Below are 20,674 nucleotides of genomic sequence, written 5' to 3' on the forward strand. Positions count from 1 at the left end.
CCAGCCTCCACTATATCAGAGCCCCAAACCTCCAGGGCCTCTAAAAGGAAGGCCACAAAACTCCTCTCAAAAGTCCTCCACGGACTGTTCCCAAGGCTCACCAGGCAGGGACTCTACCTTTAAAAAGCCAAGGTCATTGGTGTCTTCAGCCACTTTGGCACCATCTTCAAAGCCGAACAACAGATTGATCTATTCCCTCTAACACATGCATTGCTGCATTAATCAAACCACCATATAGTCACTCAGATACTCCGGAGTTAGCAATGGAAGATCACTGGTGGATATTGGAGAGACTTATACCAGGAATAATAATAATTATACTATACATCTGTTTAGGGGGAGGGATAGCTCAGTGGTTTGAGCATTAGCCTGCTAAACCCAGGCTTGTGAGCTCAATCCTTGGAGGGGGCCCACTTAGGGATCTGGGGCAAAATCAGTACTTGGTCCTGCAAGTGAAGGCAGGGGGCTGGGCTCAATGACCTTTCGGGGTCCCTTCCAATTCTATGAGATAGGTATATCTCCATTTATATTATATATAGTGCCATTCAACAGACGGAAAAGTTTTACAAAAGGTGTACAAATACAATCACTATTTTACAGATAGAAAAAACTTAGATACAGAAAGTAGCCCAAGATTACACAGCATTGCATTTATAGAATCGGGACTTCTGATTCTCCTTCTCAAGCCCTAGACACCGAATATGCTGTCTTCCCTCTACTTGCATCTCTCTTATAATACACAGATACAGCAGACTAGCATCCAGGAACACTGGAAAATTGTAGTTGCAAGAAGATTATGGATTTTGCAATTTTGCTCTTTTCTACAAATTTAAAACATTTATTCAAATACAATAAAGCTTTTATAGTACTCTCCACTGCACAGTTACTGTGGAAAGCCTGAATCAGAAAGCAATTTCTGGCCAAATAGTGGTAGCAATTTAAAAAATAAAAAAGTTTGTTATGTTCAAAGGCCTCTGTGACAACTTAAAATATTAACATCTTAATCCCTCCGAAATAATTTACTTCAATGAGCTATGAAGTTTAAAGACTAGGGGTCTGATGACAGTCTTTCTATTGACTTGAAGGACTTTGGATTAAGCCTTAATTTACGTTACTAACATTACACATGGCAGTCAAAACAACTAATAAAACAGCAGCAAAATGAACTTATTTTTAATGCTCACCTCCTCTTTTCTTCAAGCCTACTGGTGGACCTCTGCTAGACCTCTAAACCAGAACCTTCCTGTTTGTCAAACAGCCTAGGCTAGAATGAGGCTGGGGTCTGTCTACCTTGTCTTTTAACCTTTATGTTTGTTCAGTTTCCCCTCTGGGAGGGAAAGGTGATAGAGAAAATTCCCCATATCCTTATATGACCAACTAAAAACTGCACTTAGCTGACCTTTGAAATTTCAAATCCGTTTTTAGAATTTTTACAAGTCTATAAAGGCATGAGTGTTTGGCTTTACTTTCTTAAAACACAAATCCCTCCACAATTTCTCAATGCTCTATGCATATCAGACAACACAATTTCCTGAGAATAATTTCTTTGTAGCAATTACAGTGAAGTGCCTTCACCTCCAGCCTGGACGATGGATATAAATTCCAAGGCCAGAAGGGACTAGGTGTAATTATTTAGTCTGACCTCCTGTTACAACACAGGCCATAGAACTTCCCGAAAATAAATCGTATAGCATATATTTTGAAAAAACATCCAAACTCGCTGACTCCTCTGTTTCAAAGCTTCAAAAATTTCACTTATTAAAAGGGAGTTATAAAATGACCAGACCTCAGTCTTATATTTGGAAATCCAGCAGAGTTATCCACTTTGCTGCCTGATTATGCTTTATGTGAGCTGTTGCATAAAAGATTAAGCATTCTTGATAATATAGCAAGAGTAATCGATTTGTCAGTGTGTGTATATATAAAATATCTTTGTTTAGAATGTATTATACTGGTTAAAGATGAATTACAGATTATTCAAATTGTATGCAAGTTCTATTTTTCTTTGGGAACAGACCAGTCTACATGTGCTAAACAAAAAGTCCATAGTCACCCTCCCTATTTTATGACAGTAGTGAGCAGTCACTTTGTTTGAGGGCAACCTGGTTCAGTCCCACTGGAAACAATAGGGGACTGCAGCCATCTTTGCAGATGGTAGGTAGAGGCTCCCCCAGTAAAGGATGTAAGGGATCTCCAGTTGCCTCAGTTCTTTCCACTAAACAGCACAATCCTACTAGAGTAGGGCTCCAAGGAAGAGGAGAAGGTGGTTAGGTAAGCATGAATATACACAGGCAACACTCCTGACAAACCACTATTGTAATTAAATAACAAACCATTTTTTCGTCCTTCAAGGTATCATCTTGCATATTCCCTCTTGTGAGGCTCTACCTGGCAATATATTCCCAGGAAGGTGGGCTGAGGCATTCTAATTAACTGTCCCCTCCCAAAGAAAGCATCAAATCAAGATTCCATGTTAAGAGAGAACTGCTGTGTAAATGTGTATACAGGACTCCAGGTAGCAATCCTACAGCTTTCTAAGATGAAACCATTATGGAGGCATCCCATTAATGCTGCCTTAAGCTGTGGTAGAGAGAGCGCCAGGACTCTTAGGTACTGACTCCCTAGCTAATATATAACATGTCTAAATGCACGGCTTACTCCATTTAGACAGGTGCAGAACAGAAACGGCATTTCCTTGATAACGATCCTCAAAAGGCTACAGTAAGTCTTTAGAGCAGCAAAGAGTCCTGTGGCACCTTATAGACTAACAGACGTATTGGAGCATGAGCTTTCGTGGGTGAATACCCACTAACTTTCTAAATGCCTTTGTCCTATTCAAATAAAAACTGGAAGCACTCTTGACATCTAGGGTATGGACCCTTGTTTCTCTGATACTTAGAACGCAGTTTTGGTTTTGGGAAGAACACTAGGACCTTACTTGAGTCTACTACTGAAATTCCAATTTGCCACAGAAACAGAGAGGGTGGAGTGGTGTAGAGGGTCGAAGGGCGGAAGTCGGGCCTTGCCTTAGATTTTTAGTCCAGTTTGTAGAGTACACAGGACCTTGCTCCTAAGGTGCTTAGAAATGGGGCTCCACTCCTCTGAACCTCAAGAAGTTCATGAGAGAGCTGGTGAGATGAGACTGTAGCTGGCATGGATTTTGAAGATCAAGAGACCAGAAGGGGCATGAAGGGACCAGAGAGTCCCAACTCCTACTGTGCTTAGAAGCTAAGTATGGAAAACTAGTGCTGCTTAAAGACAGCAGACATGGGGCCCAATTCTTCTGAACAATAGCAATTACTATCCGACCTCTCTACCCACACGTCCTAAGGTGTGTAGGGGTTGAACTCTCAATACTCCATGCTATCTTGGTCGGTGTATACGAAAAGTGGCAGTGGACACGGGGCTGGGGAAAATGCCACATAAATCCAGGATGCCCTAGGTCTAACGTGCTTGACTGCAAATGTCTACACTGCAGAAAAAAACAAACCAAAAAACAAAGCCACCAGGATTGGTCATAGGAAATAACTTTGGAATGAGTGATCAGAAATTGATTTAATTTAAATTAAATGGAAGGATAAAACTGAAGTAATCAACTGTGATTTTTTTTATTTCAAAAGAGCATTTACTGGGAAATATAGGGCATTAGTTAAAGTAGTAAATTGTACTGAAGACCTTAAGTAAATTTTATGCCATTCTCTCACTCTTTATAGGACAAAAAGACTCCCAGTTTACCATTAGGTGCCTGGACAGAGGTTAGGAGAGATGTCCAGAGGCTTGCTATTCTCTCTATCCTGCAGTGCCTCCAGGGGACATCCAATTAGCTTTCCTGGCTAAGACTGGGGTTAAGAAGCAGGATTTGAGAAGTTCGCAGAGTTTTGTTTAGGGTAGGGAGGAATCCCAGTCTGAGGGCAAGTGATCATCACAAATTCCATAACTTCAGCAGCAACTAGCTCCTTTTGTGCCTGAGAAACTTGTATGAGATCCCTACTAAAAGTTACAGTCTCATTCAGGCACATTGCTGACACTAACCTGCATGAGATCCCCAAAAGGTGCAATCTACTTTATGTATTCTGTTGAGACTGTAGTCTCTGCAGGGGGGGGACCTGACTGAAGTTCCAAAGGTTTAAAGTATCATAAATGGCAATTTGTCTAATTTCTAACTACAATACTTCTCTAATTTCCATGAATCTTAGCTATTAGTCTCATAGAACTTGCAAGGTATGTTAACTTTACCAGCAATGATTGTATTTTTTCTGAAGTTACAATCTCTGTCAAATGTAAATTCCATACACCTTAGCTATTTCTGTCATTAAATGATAAGCTCCATCACTGATTCAAACAGAGAAAAACAGCAATGATTCATTGTGGTTAAGAGATCTGCTGGCAGTGAATACACAAAAGACTCACATGAGTTACAAGTGCCACTGCGAAACCAGCAGAGTTTGTAACTTCTTTTAACCCTGAAAGTGATAAAAATAAAATTCTCTGAGATTAACATCTGCCAGCTGCCTGTAAGGTATTTGAACCCTGGATGGAATGATTCATAAATGTTACTAATTGCTAGCTTCACTGGTTTGTGAGCACAAAAACAATGAGACCTAATACAATAAATACAGAGAACCCTCCAAAATTCTGGTTTCTGTCACCTTGCCTACTGAGTTTATAAATTATGAGCCTAAAATGAACAGCTCAGGAATATTTTAATTTACTAGAGATGACACTTATAAAGGTCAAAAACACATGCCACTGCAAAATATAAAAGTTTAGCCTCATACAATACAGTGATTCCCATCATTAGGGAACGTAAATGAGGAAGTCACAGAAACTATAGTCCTATGTTGTTGCAAAGACATTCATACACATCTCCATAAATCAGCAGGTTACCTTAGGTGATCAGCTCTGGAGGGGTTAGAGCCTATTTGCTTCTGCCTGTTCTACAACTGAGCTAGGGTGTTGCCACAACAGCTGTATACGAGAGAAAGAACAGCCCATGTACAAACCATGTCACCCCCTTTGGCTGCATATTTTAGTCAAAAAGTGGCATGATAATTGTTTACAGCATAAAGTTACATTGAATACACTGCCAGATGGCAATCCATTCCCTCCAGTGTATCTGATCCACCACGCTTCTGTGTTCTGTTCCTACTCTGAGGTTGTGCTATAGGTAGGAAGTTGCTGTGACTGGTAGAACACCAAAATTTTCCTCAGGGCTTTCACACACCTCCAGCTCCAGTGCTTATGGAGGAGAAAGGGAGAGTTAGAACCACTGTCCTCCTGAGAAAGCCTACACAGTTCCAAAGCAGGGCCACTTGAGAGAATCTGAAAGGGAGTAGAACTTTTAAACCACACCAGAGAGTCTTTTAAATTCATAATGGATTATTTTTATGTACAGAAAAACAAAAAACTCTTAAGACTCAGGGTTAGTCTACACTGGCAATGCTATAGCGCTGCCATGGCAGTGCTTTAACATGGCTTGTGTAGTCATGGCAGAGCACTGAGAGCTCTCCCAGTGCTCTAAAAAACCCACCTCCATGAGAGGCATGGCTATGAGCACTGGTGCACTGTTTACATTGGCGCTTTACAGCGCTGAAATTTGCTGTGCTCAAGGGTGTGTTTTTTCCACCCCGAGCGAGACAGTTGTAGCGCTATAAATTTTCAGTGTAGACAAGCCCTCACTGTAGCATCAGCATTACCGTGGAAGTTACAAAAACTGAAAAGGCAGTAGCAGGGAACAGATATGCAAATAAGCTGAAAAAATTTGACTGATTCCACCTACTGACAGGAAACATCCATCAACCTTGGATTAGTACAGGGAACACTCAATTGTCCTTACATGTATTGTTATTAAAGCCCTGCACAAAGAACATGGAGAGAATCAACAGCATAAAATGTTGCAAATAGCCAGGTTCATTACAGTTCCTAGAATTGAAATGAAGGGAGAATACGCTTATTATTGTTACTGAGGAAAATGAAGCGAAAGAATGATTGTTTATTCCATTCAATGAACCCAGACTTCTCTAAAAGCAATGAGAATCATTTCTTACAATTAAAATTTCCCCTAACTCATAACCTGGACTTGTCTGCAGAGACAGGCTAATTCTAAGTTATTTCATTCTATTTACTTTTTCATTTGGAGTTCTCATTTCTACTCCTTGTTTCCAAAAATAATTAGTATATTAAATGGCATCCAGAAAGGAACTAATAGCACAAAATAGTATTTTTTAAAATCTAACTAAAGGTAAAAACATGAATTATGTTATTAATATAATTTTAATTTTAAAATAATACATAAGGAACTCTTTACTCTCCATCACCTACAAGCAGCTCTTTAGGGAACTCTAAAGTAAAAGTGTCCTAGAATTGTGATATTAGGGAAAATAGAGAAGAACCTAATAGGTGTCAAAGTCTACATCAGCTCCCATCAGCAACCCTATCTCTCTATAGAGGTAACATTGCAAGAATGGGAAAAAAATTACTATTCTATGTGAGATCTGCATAAATGAACAGTTAAAATATACCGTAGTTAATATATTAAATGGCAAACAGAAGTCCCTAAGGGAGTGGTCCCCAACCTTTTCGTCTGGCGGGCACCAGACCAAGGACCACTGCGGTGGTTGAGCACCCGCCGAAATACTGCCGAATTTTGGCAGCATTTCGGCAGCAACGCCTCTCGATGACGCCGCTTGCCATTGACAAGTGACATCATCAAGAGGCGCCCCTGCCGAATTTCGGCGGCGATACCTCTCGATGACGTCACTTGTCAACAGCAAGCGGCGTCATCGAGAGGCGTCCCTGCTGAAATGCCGCTGAAATTCAGCAGCATTTCGGTGGGTGCTCTCCCGGGGGCCAGGACGCAGGTGCATTAAGATGCCCCCGCAGGTGCCATGGCGCCCGCAGGCACCGCTTTGGGGACCCTTGCCCTAAGGATATGACTACACTGCAATGAGACACCTGTGGCTAGTCCATGCTGCTGACTTGGGCTAAAGGGCTGTTTAACTGTGGTGTAGATGTGCGGGCTTGGGCAGCCACCCAAACTCTGGGACCCTCCCACCTCACATGGTCCCAGAGCTCAGACTGCAGCCCAAACCCATGCATCTACACTACAGTTAAACAGCCCTTCAGCCTGAGCCCTGGGAGCCTGAGTCAGCTGGCACAGGCCAGCCACAGGTGTCTAACTGCAGTGTAGACACATCCCGAGGCCTGGTCTACACTGGGGTGTGTGTGGGGAGGGTGGTGAATCAATCTAAGATACACAACTTCAGTTACGAGACTAGCGTAGCTGAAGTTGACGTATCTTAGATTGACTTACTTTGCATCCTCACAGCGCGGGATTGACGGCCGCCGCTCCCCCGTCAACTCCATTTCTGCCTCTCGCCCTTGCGGAGTTCTGGAGTCAACGGGGAGCGTGTTCAGGGATTGATGTATCACGTCTAGACGAGACATGATACATCAATCCCCAACAGATCGATGACAACCCGCCGATTCGGTGAGTAGTGTAGGCATACCCTAAGACTAAAAAAAACCATAAGAAATGTACACAAAACAGCCCAAGTATTCATATACAAATAAAGGAGATTCTCCCTTTTAAAGCCATCCAATTCTCCCAGAAGGCCAGATCTCAACACTAAATGTTCATTTCTTACCTGTGTTCCCATCCCCACTCTCCATTGGTGGTTTACTGGTTTCTGACGGATTGTTCATTCTTGAGTCTGGATTAAGAAAGAGTTAAAGAGATATAAAAGTAATAAAATGGAAAATATTGATGTTGTCTTTTTTAACAAGCTAAGTATAAAATATTACAAGCCTGAATGACATATATCTCACATACAATGATGATGATCAGAGATGGGATCACAGAAATGTAGGGCTGGAAGCGACTTCAAGAACACCGAGGGATGCAATGGCGAGTCTTCCAATCATGGACTGGGCCACTGTTTTAAAGGATAAATCTCAGCAGCCACATACACAAAACAAAAAAATGTTGAGAGACTAACAAAGGATTCAACAGGGCAAGGGTGCCCAATACTGTGAAAGAATTATAGATGCAAAGGTCTGGTGAAAAAAGCAGCAATTTATAGATTAAAAAATGCTGGTTTATGCTATGTCCAAATATATTTTGTTTTTCATAAATAAGGAAATTCAGTTATTAGAAGGAGAAATATTTATCTAGTCCTGCATGTTTACTTGATAAGAATGTCATCAGTGTTACATTATTTTTTAAGTCTCTTTTCAGCCTCCTTGTGGGTCAATCTCAAAGTGTGTGCTCCTAATTTTCAAATCTGTCAATTTAATATGGTTAGGCTTGGCAGAATTTGATTTTTAATTTTGTTTTATAACTTTGACAAATAACAGGTTTATTATAAAGCTTTTTCATTAATTTAAATTTTCACAGTTCTGCATATTATGGGGGAGGGGGGCATTCAGAAGGGGTCAGACAATTATTTAATGACAGTAGATATTGACATTGAAAAAGTTAAAGCTTTACAACCATTTAAGCATAATTTGTCAACATCACATGACAAAACATAAGAAGTAAATATCCTTAAATCAAGCTCAAATAAGTTCTCAAGTAGCTTTTTTCTTACCTTACCTATCTGTAAATCGCAATTACTATCAATGAAAATATTTTTTCATCAGTTTGTGTGTATGGTGAAATTTACATTTACTGATATTTATTAATAAAAATCTGATCCTGCCAAGATTAAATATAGTGAACGCAGCAGAGAGCCTTCCCAGGTGGCAGGGAGAGAATACAGTTTTGAGCATCTAACAGCTGCTGTCAGTACAGTATCAACCCTAACTCAGGCCTTCTCATGTCTTGCTGGTAACCGCAGCATCTCACATTACCATAGACACAAGACAAGACAGACTATGTCAAGTGGTTAAACAGAATAATTTGGACGGAGAAAAACAAAAAAAATCCTCGAACTCATCTTCCATCCTCAATGAGCTCAACATAAAACTTTTGATTCAGGGTGTTCTTTTGATGGCTGTTTAAGAGGGTTGCTACTGTAACTGGTTTTCATTAAAGCAGCAGTTCAAAAACTATGATCCATTGATCAATGGTCTGCAGAGGGCTGGCCACTGCCACTACCTGCTCTAGCTTGTTCCAGTTGCTTCTACAGGCGTCCAGAATCTTTGTTGCCTAGTAGACTGAAAAAGCAGTTGGAAATAATTAAATGAAGCCAGCCTCCGTCTACTCGCATCAGCTACTAAATAGGAGAGGAAACTGGAGTCACCCCCAGATACCACAACTACCATTGGTACTGAAAATGACAACCAGCAAAAGGAAAGGCATGAAAAGAAGCACAAGAGAAAGAATGATCAGAGCTGGACAGCATGTCCAGCCAAGTGGGGAAGAAAGAAACCAGCCACAAAAAAGCTTGTGTGGGAAGAAAGGAAAACAAGCAGACCAGGCAGCAGAGAGGCATATGCAGGGCTGGAGAAGAGATAGGAAGGAGAAAGTCAGGTGAAGAGCAACAGAAGTGAGTGAGTAGTTTTTTGGGTTTTTTTAAGTCAAAGGTCATTAATTCAGTTAAAAATACATCAATAACTTTCCTGATGTAACTTTTCCATGTGAATAACCGTTGTAGTTCACCTAGGTATGATTTGAAAAATCCAGTCATCTATAAAAAGTAGGAACCTTTCCCAAGTGAGGGGCATCAGCTTTTACAGAATCTCAATGTTTGTTGTGTTTTTGTTGTTGTGTTGGGGGTTTTCTTTTGCGGGAGTGGGGATATTCTAGCCTGTATGGCTGAGATTAAACCTTTTGAATTTGAGCCAACTTTAATGGATACACTGATGTCTGCCTGAGCTAGCTGACACACACATCCAGAACCAATGTCATTGAAGAGTGTAGGAGGTGGCACTGACTCAGAGTGTCCAGGAGAGGCCCAGCTGCCATGTCAGAGAATAGGGAGCACTGGTGTGAGTGTGTCTTGCAACATCCCCCATCTCCTGAAACAGGAATGTGTCAGTCCCACTTTTGCTGTAATGGGCATGAGGAGAGAGAACACTCCAGCAGAGGGGTATTAGTCAACTATCCCAGTAGAAGGGTTTATGGCAGGCGGACGCAAACTACGGCCCGCGGGCTGGATCTGGTCCACCAACTATTTTAAGCCAGCCCTCGAACTCCCGCTGCGGAGTGGGGTCTGGGGCATGCCCCGCTCCAGCGCTCCAACTGAAGCCCAGTTCCTACGCGTTCGAACAGCCCCACTCCAATGGCCCCCTCCAGCACTCCAACAGAGAAGGGACACGCCACTGCTTCTGGGAGCCACTTGAGGTAAACACCACCCGGAGCCTGCACCCCTGAGCCTCTCCTCACACCCCAGCCCTGATCCCCTTCCCTCCCTCTGAACCCCTCGATCTCAGCCCGGAGCACGCTCTTGCATCCCAAATCCCTCATCCCCAGCCCCACCCCAAGGCCCACACCCCCATCCAGAGCCCGCACCCCTTCCTGCACCCCAACCCCCCTACCCCAGCCCTGATCCCCCTCCCACCTGCCAAACCCCTCAATCCCAGGCCGGAGTATGCTCCTACACCCCAAATGCCTCATCTCCAGCCCCACCCCAGAGTCCTCAGCCCCCCTCCCGCACCCTGAACTCCTCATTTCTAGCCCCATCCAGGAGCCCGCACCCCCAACCAGAGCCTTCACCCCCCTCCCACACTCCAGCCCCAATTTTGTGAGCATTCATGGCCCTCCATACTATTTCTATTTCCAGATGTGGCCCTCAGGCTGAAAAGTTTGCCCACCACTGGTCTATAGGATGTGATTGGAGGGTTCCTTCAAGCCCCTTCCCATCCATACAGCCATCAACTTGGTAAAGTACTGTCAACAAGACTTTTATTGGGATCAAACAGCCCTCAGCCAGGTGGCCAGGAGAGGGTCTAATGCCACTGGTCTTCAGATTGGCTGGGCCCTGGCTCCTCAAGGCTGTAACTCCCCAGAGGGAAACCTCTGTTTACTGACACCATAGCAAAGAGCTGTTTGTATGCCCCTGGCCCCGCCCACCTCTCACAGATGGGTCTGTGTGTAGGACCAGCATACACGGATTTACTTGGATGGGGCACTACCCAGCACTAAATTTGTTGAGGGAAAGCACTGGAAGTGGCAACTAGCATTAATTGCAGGCTCTGATTTTAGTCAACAAGAAACCGGAGACTTGATCCAAGTAATGATGAATGAATGACCTCTAGATGACTTAGCAAGAGGACTCGGAATACCAGTGTATTTCAGTGTAGTAGCAACCTTGGGCTAGCAGGTTTTTCAATCCCTGAACCCAGGGGATGTTATGAATTCATAAAGGGGAAAGAAGTTGGTCAGCATGATCACAAGTGGAAGGGGCAGAGGTCATAAGATCATTTCTCTGTTAAGCTGTGGTCCACACTATGAAAAAGGATTAAGCCTCTGCATGAAGCAAATAGCACTGTGCTTCCCATAAGACTTCATTACAGAGACTAAAGAATTGGGGCCCTGATCCTGACTGGGGCCTCTAATGGCACATTATTATAAATAAATTGCTATTATTGAAGCTACTGAAGAAAATTAATTGGGTACAGTGCACTGCGGAATATAGTAGACATTCCGCCTCTCTTTTTACAGAAGGCTCATGCAATATGAAAATATTTTGCTCCACACCTAGTGGATGATCAGTAGTTTGTCTTTAAAGAAACTGCAAATACCATTCCACAGGGCAACAAGAATAGTGTTTGCCAGACTGCACTGGAAAATCAAGGCTTCAGAAAGAGGTTTTTAGTGGTTGTTTAGTGTTAAATGTATATGGGGAATTTAGGTAGGTAGTAAAATGTGCTTGCAGTAAGAATATTTTATTATAAAGATTCACCTCTGGCAGCAATATATTTGCAATGTTCTGTATTCCATCAAACCCCCAAACACCATAACAAGTAAAGGGATAAACCTGCTGTAGAAACTTCCTGCCAGAACTGCTTTGAACCCAAGAAGGATAAACCTTCATTACTATTTCACCAGCTTGAACAAAACCTTGTGGGTGTGTGGAGGGTGATGTTCTATCTTTATTTTACACAGAAAGGGTCAAGCACTCTACAGCGTTTCCATTGCAAATACCATCACATGCATCTGAAGCACAATACTGTTATGAACAAAATAGACACTTATCTATAGGGCAAAGACCTACAATAATGTAATTGATTTGTTTTGTAGATACTCAAAAGAATTTTCATTTGCAATTAAAAAAAAATAAGAGAGTGTTAACACCTTTTCTCCCTTTAGATTTTTCTTTGAGTTTTAAATAAAGGCTGTGCTGCAGATTTCTGTCAAGAGCACCTAAAAACAAACCTCAAGCACAGAAAGAAAGACTGAAAGCAGCAGGTGCATGACTGAAATCAAACTCAGAGCCGCTTTTACATTCATTCTTGTGACTCTGATAGCAGAGTTTGAGTGTGACACAAGGCACTACTGTTCAGGCTTTCACTGCCTCTCTGATATTTCAAAAGGTATTCAGAAAAAAACTAAAAAGCAGAGGATGGACAAGACCGGAATGATAGCTAAATTGCAAATTAAGCAATGTGTACATGTAAAATCATCTTAAAATAGATTTTCACGAACTGTTTCCCCTCACACCCATGCAAGGGAAACTGCCCCCCAATACTCCATCAGAAGCAGCATAAATAATTCCCTGGGAAACATAGGTCAGAGGGATTCCTCAACGCCAGCAAAACAACCAAATAGGTCACTTATATATGAATCTTGGACTCAAACTTGCAACTGCCGCATATCTGGAAATATGCATGTTCAAATGTCTACTTAAAAACAAACATCAGACTAATTATGGTCCAGTTATACCTTTTATTATAGAACTAAAAAGGAAATACTCCTAGGTTCAATATGTGGAATTCAGAGCTCTGAAAATAACACACTACCTATTGCAAAAAAACAATTATTACAAATAACTTTTAAAATATAGAAAAGGGAAGAAATATGAGTACAGGCCTAACAGGCTGCTAAATGGAAATACATTATCCCAGTACCTTAAGCATAGCTTGCATCAGAATCAATGGCAACTGTGACCTCCACCTTATTTTCCATTACACAAGAAGAAACCTTGATATTATGTCAGAAAAACACACATACACACACAAACTATAGGTTATGTGAAGAGGTGATGAGTAAGTAGTTTGAAATTGGAATTGTTTTTAAAAAATATAAAAAACAAAAAAAAAAACAAAAAAAAGAGTATATGGATCTGCAAGTCCTAAATCTTAAAATCTGTCAGATGATTCTCAGAATAAAATCCCAAAAGCAAAAAGTTTTGTATTGAGTATCACCCAAATTCAAGAGCAAATCTATTTTTATCAATGCCAAAAAGTACAATTCTCCTGAATCAGGAAAAAACTGGAATAGTAAGGTGGCACTTGCTGTTTACTCGCGAGCTTCACTTTTAAAATGCCTTCTGCAGATCCTGCATATGTGATTAAGCCACCATGCATAGTCAATCTCACACCCTCTATTTCCATACTAAACGCTTATAAGAAAGAGCAGAGCTGGTACCCACCTAGAACATAGTCACTGCAGTCCAACATTGCTGTGAAATCCTCTACAGGTTCAGATAGTCCAAGGAAAGAAATAAAGAGGGGGAAGACTATTTCTAACAAATTTATGCTACTGCTCTCAACAGAACAAGAAAGGGAGTGGAGGTGAGGGGGAGAAATACAACTTCAGTTACACCATAGCAATCTTCAGCTGAACAGGGGAACTTCAGTTGGTCTGTGGAGTTTTAGTCTCTCCTACTAGCTGTGCCTGACATTGTCAAGGCGACTGAAGCGTGAAAAGTTCCCCTTTTTGTAATAAAACAGAAACAAAGATTGCAGCTGGCAGTTTCCATAATGAAGCTTAATCAGTATGCGCCTGATTAGGGCCTTATGCAAATCTCCCCTCGTTAGCACAGCAGCCAGCACTTTGAAGTCCATGAACAATTCATTTGCAGAGTACACTGAAAGCGTTCCCTGCATAATTTAAATCATGGTATAAATATTTATCAGCTCATTTGCATATTAATTGGCAGTGCATGAAGGGAAAAATTATCTCCCAAGTGCCAGCATAATAATTAGGGAACAAAATGAAATCTCTTCCAATAGCTTGGCTTCTCAGACCTAACTCAAGCACAGTACTCGTGGAGTAGGGAGGAAGAGACACAGAGTTCTGTTAAAATGCCACTGAAATGACACATACAAATTAGAAACAACTCTACAGACTTTAGCACCTTTAATCTTATTCCTGCTGGCAACAATAACTTCAGTAATAAAGGGGATTTGGAAAAAGCTTTCTGTAGCATCCAAATAATCCAACAAAACAATCAGTAAGGTAGGAGCTGAACACAGAGATGTCAACCTGGTGTCTTCCAAATGTTAACATGATCTGTCACAAGATGGTCTCACTCAAAAACAGAAGGCAACATTAGGGGCAGGGAAGCAGCACACACTTCTTTTTAAATGGTCAGAAAAGCCTGGTGATTCATTATCTGCTAATAGCTTTGCAACGCTAAATTAACAGCAGTGTATATGTCCAATATTGTGTAACATTTGACACCTGTTAATCTATCCCATGTGATGTTGCAAATAATTTTTACGCTATCAAAGGATTTCCAAGTAAAAACTATTAATCCCTTCTACAAGTGTAAACTGAAAGCTAAATAAAGCTTACTCTGGAGCTCGGCTTCCAGGAGAGGGATACTTGAGATCCAGATTGTGGTCCTTGGACCACCTATGATTGGCAGATTCTTGCCCAGCAATCTGCGGAATTAAACATTTTGAGACCCAAGCAAAAAGGGAGTGGAGATTGGGAGTGGTTGTGGTCCATGAAAGGATATTTCTTACAAAGTGGTCCACAGAATGAACATACCAGAGAACCACAACTTTAGACCAGCTCTATTAAATAAACTCTCTCATATAATATACAAAATTCAGTTTCCAAGACAGCAAGAACAAGATATGTCTCTATGGTTCAAAGGATAAATGCATAGGCTGGAGGCGAAAACTCAGCAGCCCATTTTCTATTCAGGAATAAATGAAGCTATGGCCAATACTGGATGAATGCAGTTATGGCCACTTTTAGTTACAAATGTATATGAAGTTGCAGAGGGAAAGGTACTTCTTTAGCTAGTTGCTCTTCTTGCTCCTTTATGAAGTGGAATTTAAATCCCACTCCTCCACACCAAAGAGAAAAGAAGAAGAAAAAAAAAGATTTCCAATTCCTGTACTATTGACTCAAAATTTATTTTCACTCTGGACCTCTCCTGTTCAGGCTCACATCTCTGCCTACCCCTCAAGGTATGCCCACACTTCAGAATCGTAACGGACAGCATCCACACTACAAAGTAACAGTTGAGTGCTGGATGGGCTGCTATAACAATGGTGCTTTACTTGTTCCTATATAGCACTAAGACTTCTAGGGGGGAAATCCCATGGTTCAGAGAGTTTTAGTAAATAGCACTATTCTATGAATGTTTTTGCCGTGTATTGTAGGAGAACTATCCATCTGGGGATCCTAGACAGAAATGGCATGACACCAGCAACTCATTAAAACAAACCATTGCTGGTGTCTACCAGCCTCTAGCCAGCTTCCAGCACAGTGAGGTACCCTCTTTGGGACCATTCTCAAAGAATGGAGCTCTGTATCAGAGACAGATGAGTTCAAGTGCTGATACTAGAAAGTGCATGTGAAAAAGAGAATGAATGCTAACACTATGGGTCAGGAAACAGGGAATAAGTAGGCGACAAGAAAAGACCAAGGGGTTAGGTACCTGTCATATTGTGGGAAGGCACTGGAGGATTAGTGCCCCTCAGTTGTTGCGTCACAGGCAACCTGTGTCCATGCTACAGATATGACACGTTGGCAGTTGACAAGGGAGGGTCACTCATGGTCTGGCCTATATTCCCAATTGTGCTAGCCAATTTGCATTACTACCACCACCACACACAAAGGGTTTGTGTGTAGGCTCGAGGGGTCAAGATAACAATACTTGAGCTGTAACCTTGTGTTAACTTACTAGTGAAAATAAGACCTCAGTTATCTCCTCCTCAAACTGAACATGTCAAAAACAGAATTCATCTTTCCTTCCAAATTGTCTCCACTAAAACTCTCCATTTTCCACTGATAATTTTGTTACCTTTCCTTTCACACAAGAATGGAATCTTAATTCAAAATAGCCAGTATCGTTGCCTTTATGGCATGTTACTAAAACCTGTTTACTAAGGTTTTGGGGGAAGACTGAAAGCCTGAGTGCGATGAGATTTAGGGTGGAGTACTGTAGAATTTACTGCTTCCAGATTAAGGGCTAGTTAAGATAATTTAATTTTGTATTTGGGTTGCGCCATACTGCAGGGTGGTTATTCCTGCATGGATTGCCATTCTAAATAACTATCCTGGTGTCCTGAGCTGTGAATAGCCTTTTATTTTATTTTATTTGTATTTAGATCTAAATAAAACAAGCCTTTCAAAATCCTGTCACTCTTTCCTCTAAGGACACGTCTACATCAAGAGAAATGGTACACCACTTTTCCTAGCCTAGACATACCTTAAATCATTTCCAATACGTCATCGCTGCAAAGACTGGTTCTCTCTCAAGTTGACAACTGTAAACTTCTCCAATCTCACTTTACAGCACAAAACAAATCACACATGACTTTTTCCTGGTTAATCCTTCCCTCATCCTGGCTTGCCATCTGTTATGCCAAATTTAGAGTGTAAAACAATACACTCCTCAACGGCACTGCATAAATAATTTTTTTTAAAAAAAGATACTTATAAAGTAGAAAAAAGGCATCTTAATTCTTATTGTTAAAAAATCCAACACACTATTGGCAGAATAAGAGGCAAAATTATTATCAAAGGCCTCCCATCCCACATGCATTTAGGGGGAGAAAAGAATCTTCATTTTTACTAACACAAATTTTGATCTCTTAGTAAAATGTCACTTACTACGTGCCCTCAATGACAGCTAGGAAGTTTCTACTGTTAGGTATCTCCATTTGACAAGCGTGACCTTTACAAACTTCCCAGGCACACTTTCTGCCCCAATACTGAAAGATTAGTCTTGAGGCCAACAATACATTAGTCTCACTCCTGAGCATGGTACTGTGAATCCTACTGTGAAAGGGAGTATGGCATCAACCATAACATATACCTCCCTTCTTAGTATCTCAAACTCCAGCCCAGTTTTCTCTCTCAGTAACCAAGCAAAACACTGGATAGTACAAGATTTGAAAATAGCCCTGATAAGTATACACTCTGTCAACTAATACCGAAAATCCCCCGAGGAAGACTGCTTTCCATTGGTCATATCAGCCAAGAGTAATATGTTGGAGCCTGCTCTAGTCTCTAAACCACACATCAGAATACACCCTCCCCCACCCCCGACACACACATTTTGAGGCCTCAAACTCCATTCTTCAAATTAAGTGATGAGATTTCCTGTTACTTTTCAAACAGAACCCCAGTGTATTGTGAACAGAAAACACTTATGAGCAAAACAAACCATTATTTATGTTAGCTCAATCCTCAGAGTAATTAACAACGGGCAATAGCCTCTTAATAATTAAGATTACAAGTAGGTTCTATTATACATTCTAATTTTAGCTCCAACCCATGTTTTGATTTGCAAAACTAGTTTAATCTAAAAATTGCTAAGTCCTGGTCTACTCCTAAAACTCAGTCAACGTAGCTACGTCGACAGCACTAGGAATTCTTCCGTCAACCTAGCTACTGCCTCTTAGGGGATCAATTACTTACACTGACAGCATCTGTAGTATAGATGTAGCCCTAAGTTTACTCTGAAGCCTAAGGGCAGTTTTCTGCAGAAGTCAAATAAAACTGGTCTGTTAAGAGTTACAGGTAAAAATTGCTATGATTTGAAATTTTTAAATCTGCGTCTAAATTTTCTGTCTTCCCCAACTAGCTCAAACAAAACTCACTTCAAACTTTCCATATAGTTAAATCTCCTTCAAAATTTTTGCACATACCATATTTCAAGAAGATTAAGAGAAGACAGTTACCTGTTACATAACTGGTGTTCTTCGAGATGTGTTGCTCATGTCCATTCCATATTAGGCGTGTGTGCTCACCACATGCACCAGTGCCAGAAGTTTTTTCCTCAGTGGTATCCATACAGGACCAGCTCTGGCACCCTCTGGAGTGGTGCACACATCCTGCAATATAAGGAGTGCCGTCAGCTCCCCCCCCCCCCCCCCAGTTCCTTCTTGCTAGAAACTTCGACAGTGGCGAAGGAGGGCGGGTCATGGAATGGACATGAGCAACACATCTTGAAGAACATCAGTTACGGAACAGGTAACTCTTCTTCTCCTTCAAGTGCTTGCTCATGTCCATTCCATATTAGGCGACTCTCAAGCAGTACCAATAGAGGCGGGTAGGAGTTCATGGACGTGTACGGCAGAGCTACGTTGCCATCTACCCAGTGTCGTCTCTGATCTTCTGAGTGATGGTATAATGCGCAGTGAATGTGTGAACCGAAGATTATGTCACGGTTCTGCAAATGTCCCGGATGGGAATGTGAGCCAGGAAGGCCGCCAAGGATGCCTGAGTTCTGGTCGAATGAGCCCTCGCTATTGGTAGTGGTGGGACCTGTGCTAACTCATAACAGGTCCAGATGCAGGAGGTGATCCAGTTTGAAATCCTCTGTGAAGATACTGGAAGGTTCTTCATCTTGTTCACAGTCGTGATGAAGAACAGGGTTGACCTGTGGAAGGCCTTGGTATGCTCCAGGTAAAACCCCAGGGCAGGTCTGACGTCCAGAGCATGTAGCCTCCTTTCCTCGGTAGTTGCTGCAGCTTCAGACAAAACATGGTGAGGAAGATGTCCTGATTGACGTGGAAGGAAGACACCATTTTTTGGAAGAAAGGCCGGACAGGGTTGCAGTTGAACTTTGCCCTTGTAGAACACCGTATACGGCAGTTCCAATGTCTAGGCTTTAATCTCTGACACTTGTCTCAGTGATGTTACTGCCACAAGGAATGTGACCTCCCATGAAAGGTGGTAAAGGGAGCAGGAGGCCATAGGCTCAAAGGGCAGGCCCGTGAGCCTAGAAAGAAACAAGTTAATGTCCCACTGTGGGGCAGGAGCCCGGACCGGTGGGAAGTGTCTCTCAAGGCATCTAGGACTCTGCTGAAGAGCAGGATTGGCAGGAACACATACATCAGGATCCCTGACCAGGGAATAGACTGTTGCTAGCAACTGCTGCAAGGGTCACATTCTGAGCCTTGCACTGCGGATGACATAAGTACAATGCTCCCATGTGGTGCAGCAAACGCAGACATACCTGGGCTAGTTAGAGGGAATGCAGAGACCCCTGTAATGAAGTCCACCATTGTCTGAAACCTCACCAACAGGTCCAGGGACCGGCACGTGATCTGTAGCACCATGACATCCCTTTGGACTTGGACCTGGAGTGACCTTTGACCAGCCATTCACTGAGAAATGGGTAGATCTGAATAAGCCTGAGGTAAGCTGCTACCACCGAGATGCACTTGATAAACACCCTCGGTGCTGTTGCTAGGCCGAAAGGGAGAACCCCAAACTGGTAGTGGTCCAATCCCACTGTGAAGCATAGGAAGCGACTGTGCCCTTGAAAGATCGCTATAAGAAAGTATGCATCCTTCAAGCTGAGGGCAACATACCAGTCTCCCAGATCCAGGGAGGGGATGATGGAGGCCCAAGAGATCATGCGGAACTTCAACTGTGTTAGGTATTTGTTGAGGACTCGGAGGTCCAGGATGGATGGATCTTAGACTGCCCTTGGCCTTTGAAAGTACTGGGAATAGAACCCGTTGCTCCTGTACTTGCAAGGAACTTCTTCCACCGCTCCCAGCTGCAGCAGGCCCTTCATCTCCTGGCAAAGGGACTTTAGTGAGAAGGGTCCCTGAAGAGGGACTGAGGGGAGAGGAGGGACGAGGGGGAATAGAAAAAAAATTGTACAGTTTAGCTCTGGGCCACTGTGTTGAGGACCCAAGGTTATCACAGTCCATTCAGGGAGGAAAAAAGAAAGGCGGTTGGAGAAACATAGGAAGGCTCTTTAGGATATAACACAGTGTGTGTTAAAGTATACACATCAATGACCATTTTGCATCCTTACAAATGTCTCTTATAGCTACCTGAACCAAAAAAGCTGTGGAAGTTGCTTGAGCTCTTGTGGAGCGAGATACCACCCTGCTCTGTGGAGGCATGTTTTCATAGCATAGCCTTACGCAGGATGAAACTCACTATGAAACTGTGTTGCCTTTCATCCTGTCCACAACTGAAATAAACAGCTGGATAGACCTTCTAAAGCACCTACTTCTGCCCAAGTAAAACACCAGCTCCCTTCTAACATTCAAAGTGTGAAGCCTCTCTTCATTCTCATAAGAATGAGTCTTAGGGGAGAAAAGAATGGTAAGTATATGGTTGTATTACAGTGGAACCCAGAAACAACTTTACCAAGGAATTTTGGATGAGGATTTACATATATATATATATACACACTTTCTCCTTACCTATATATAATAGCCACCGCTATATATAGGGTCAGCAATTAGGGAATGTAACTCCTCCAATCTCCTCATGGAGATAATGGCCAAAAATGCTACCTTCACAGATCAATGTACCAAAGCAGCAGTGGCTATTAGCTCAAAATGCAGACCCACC

The 20,674-nt window shown here is 42.1% G+C and overlaps 2 protein-coding genes across 5 annotated transcripts in view; both read right to left on the reverse strand.

Moving 5' to 3' along the window:
* RCSD1 (RCSD domain containing 1) overlaps positions 1–20,674 on the reverse strand; it is a 368,022-nt gene that overhangs the window by 279,286 nt on the left and 68,062 nt on the right. The window lies entirely within an intron of this gene.
* POU2F1 (POU class 2 homeobox 1) overlaps positions 1–20,674 on the reverse strand; it is a 211,536-nt gene that overhangs the window by 102,919 nt on the left and 87,943 nt on the right. For 3 of the 4 annotated variants that reach the window (XM_075072991.1, XM_075072995.1, XM_032777410.2), the window contains exon 2: positions 7,647–7,712. In XM_075072991.1, the coding sequence (XP_074929092.1) occupies positions 7,647–7,712 (66 nt within the window). Of the gene's footprint in view, positions 1–7,646; positions 7,713–13,535; positions 13,736–20,674 lie in introns of those variants that run through there. The other variant, XM_032777408.2, reaches the window with a different exon arrangement.

Source organism: Chelonoidis abingdonii, chromosome 1 (genome assembly GCF_003597395.2).
Source record: "Chelonoidis abingdonii isolate Lonesome George chromosome 1, CheloAbing_2.0, whole genome shotgun sequence".
NCBI lineage: Eukaryota > Metazoa > Chordata > Testudines > Testudinidae > Chelonoidis > Chelonoidis abingdonii.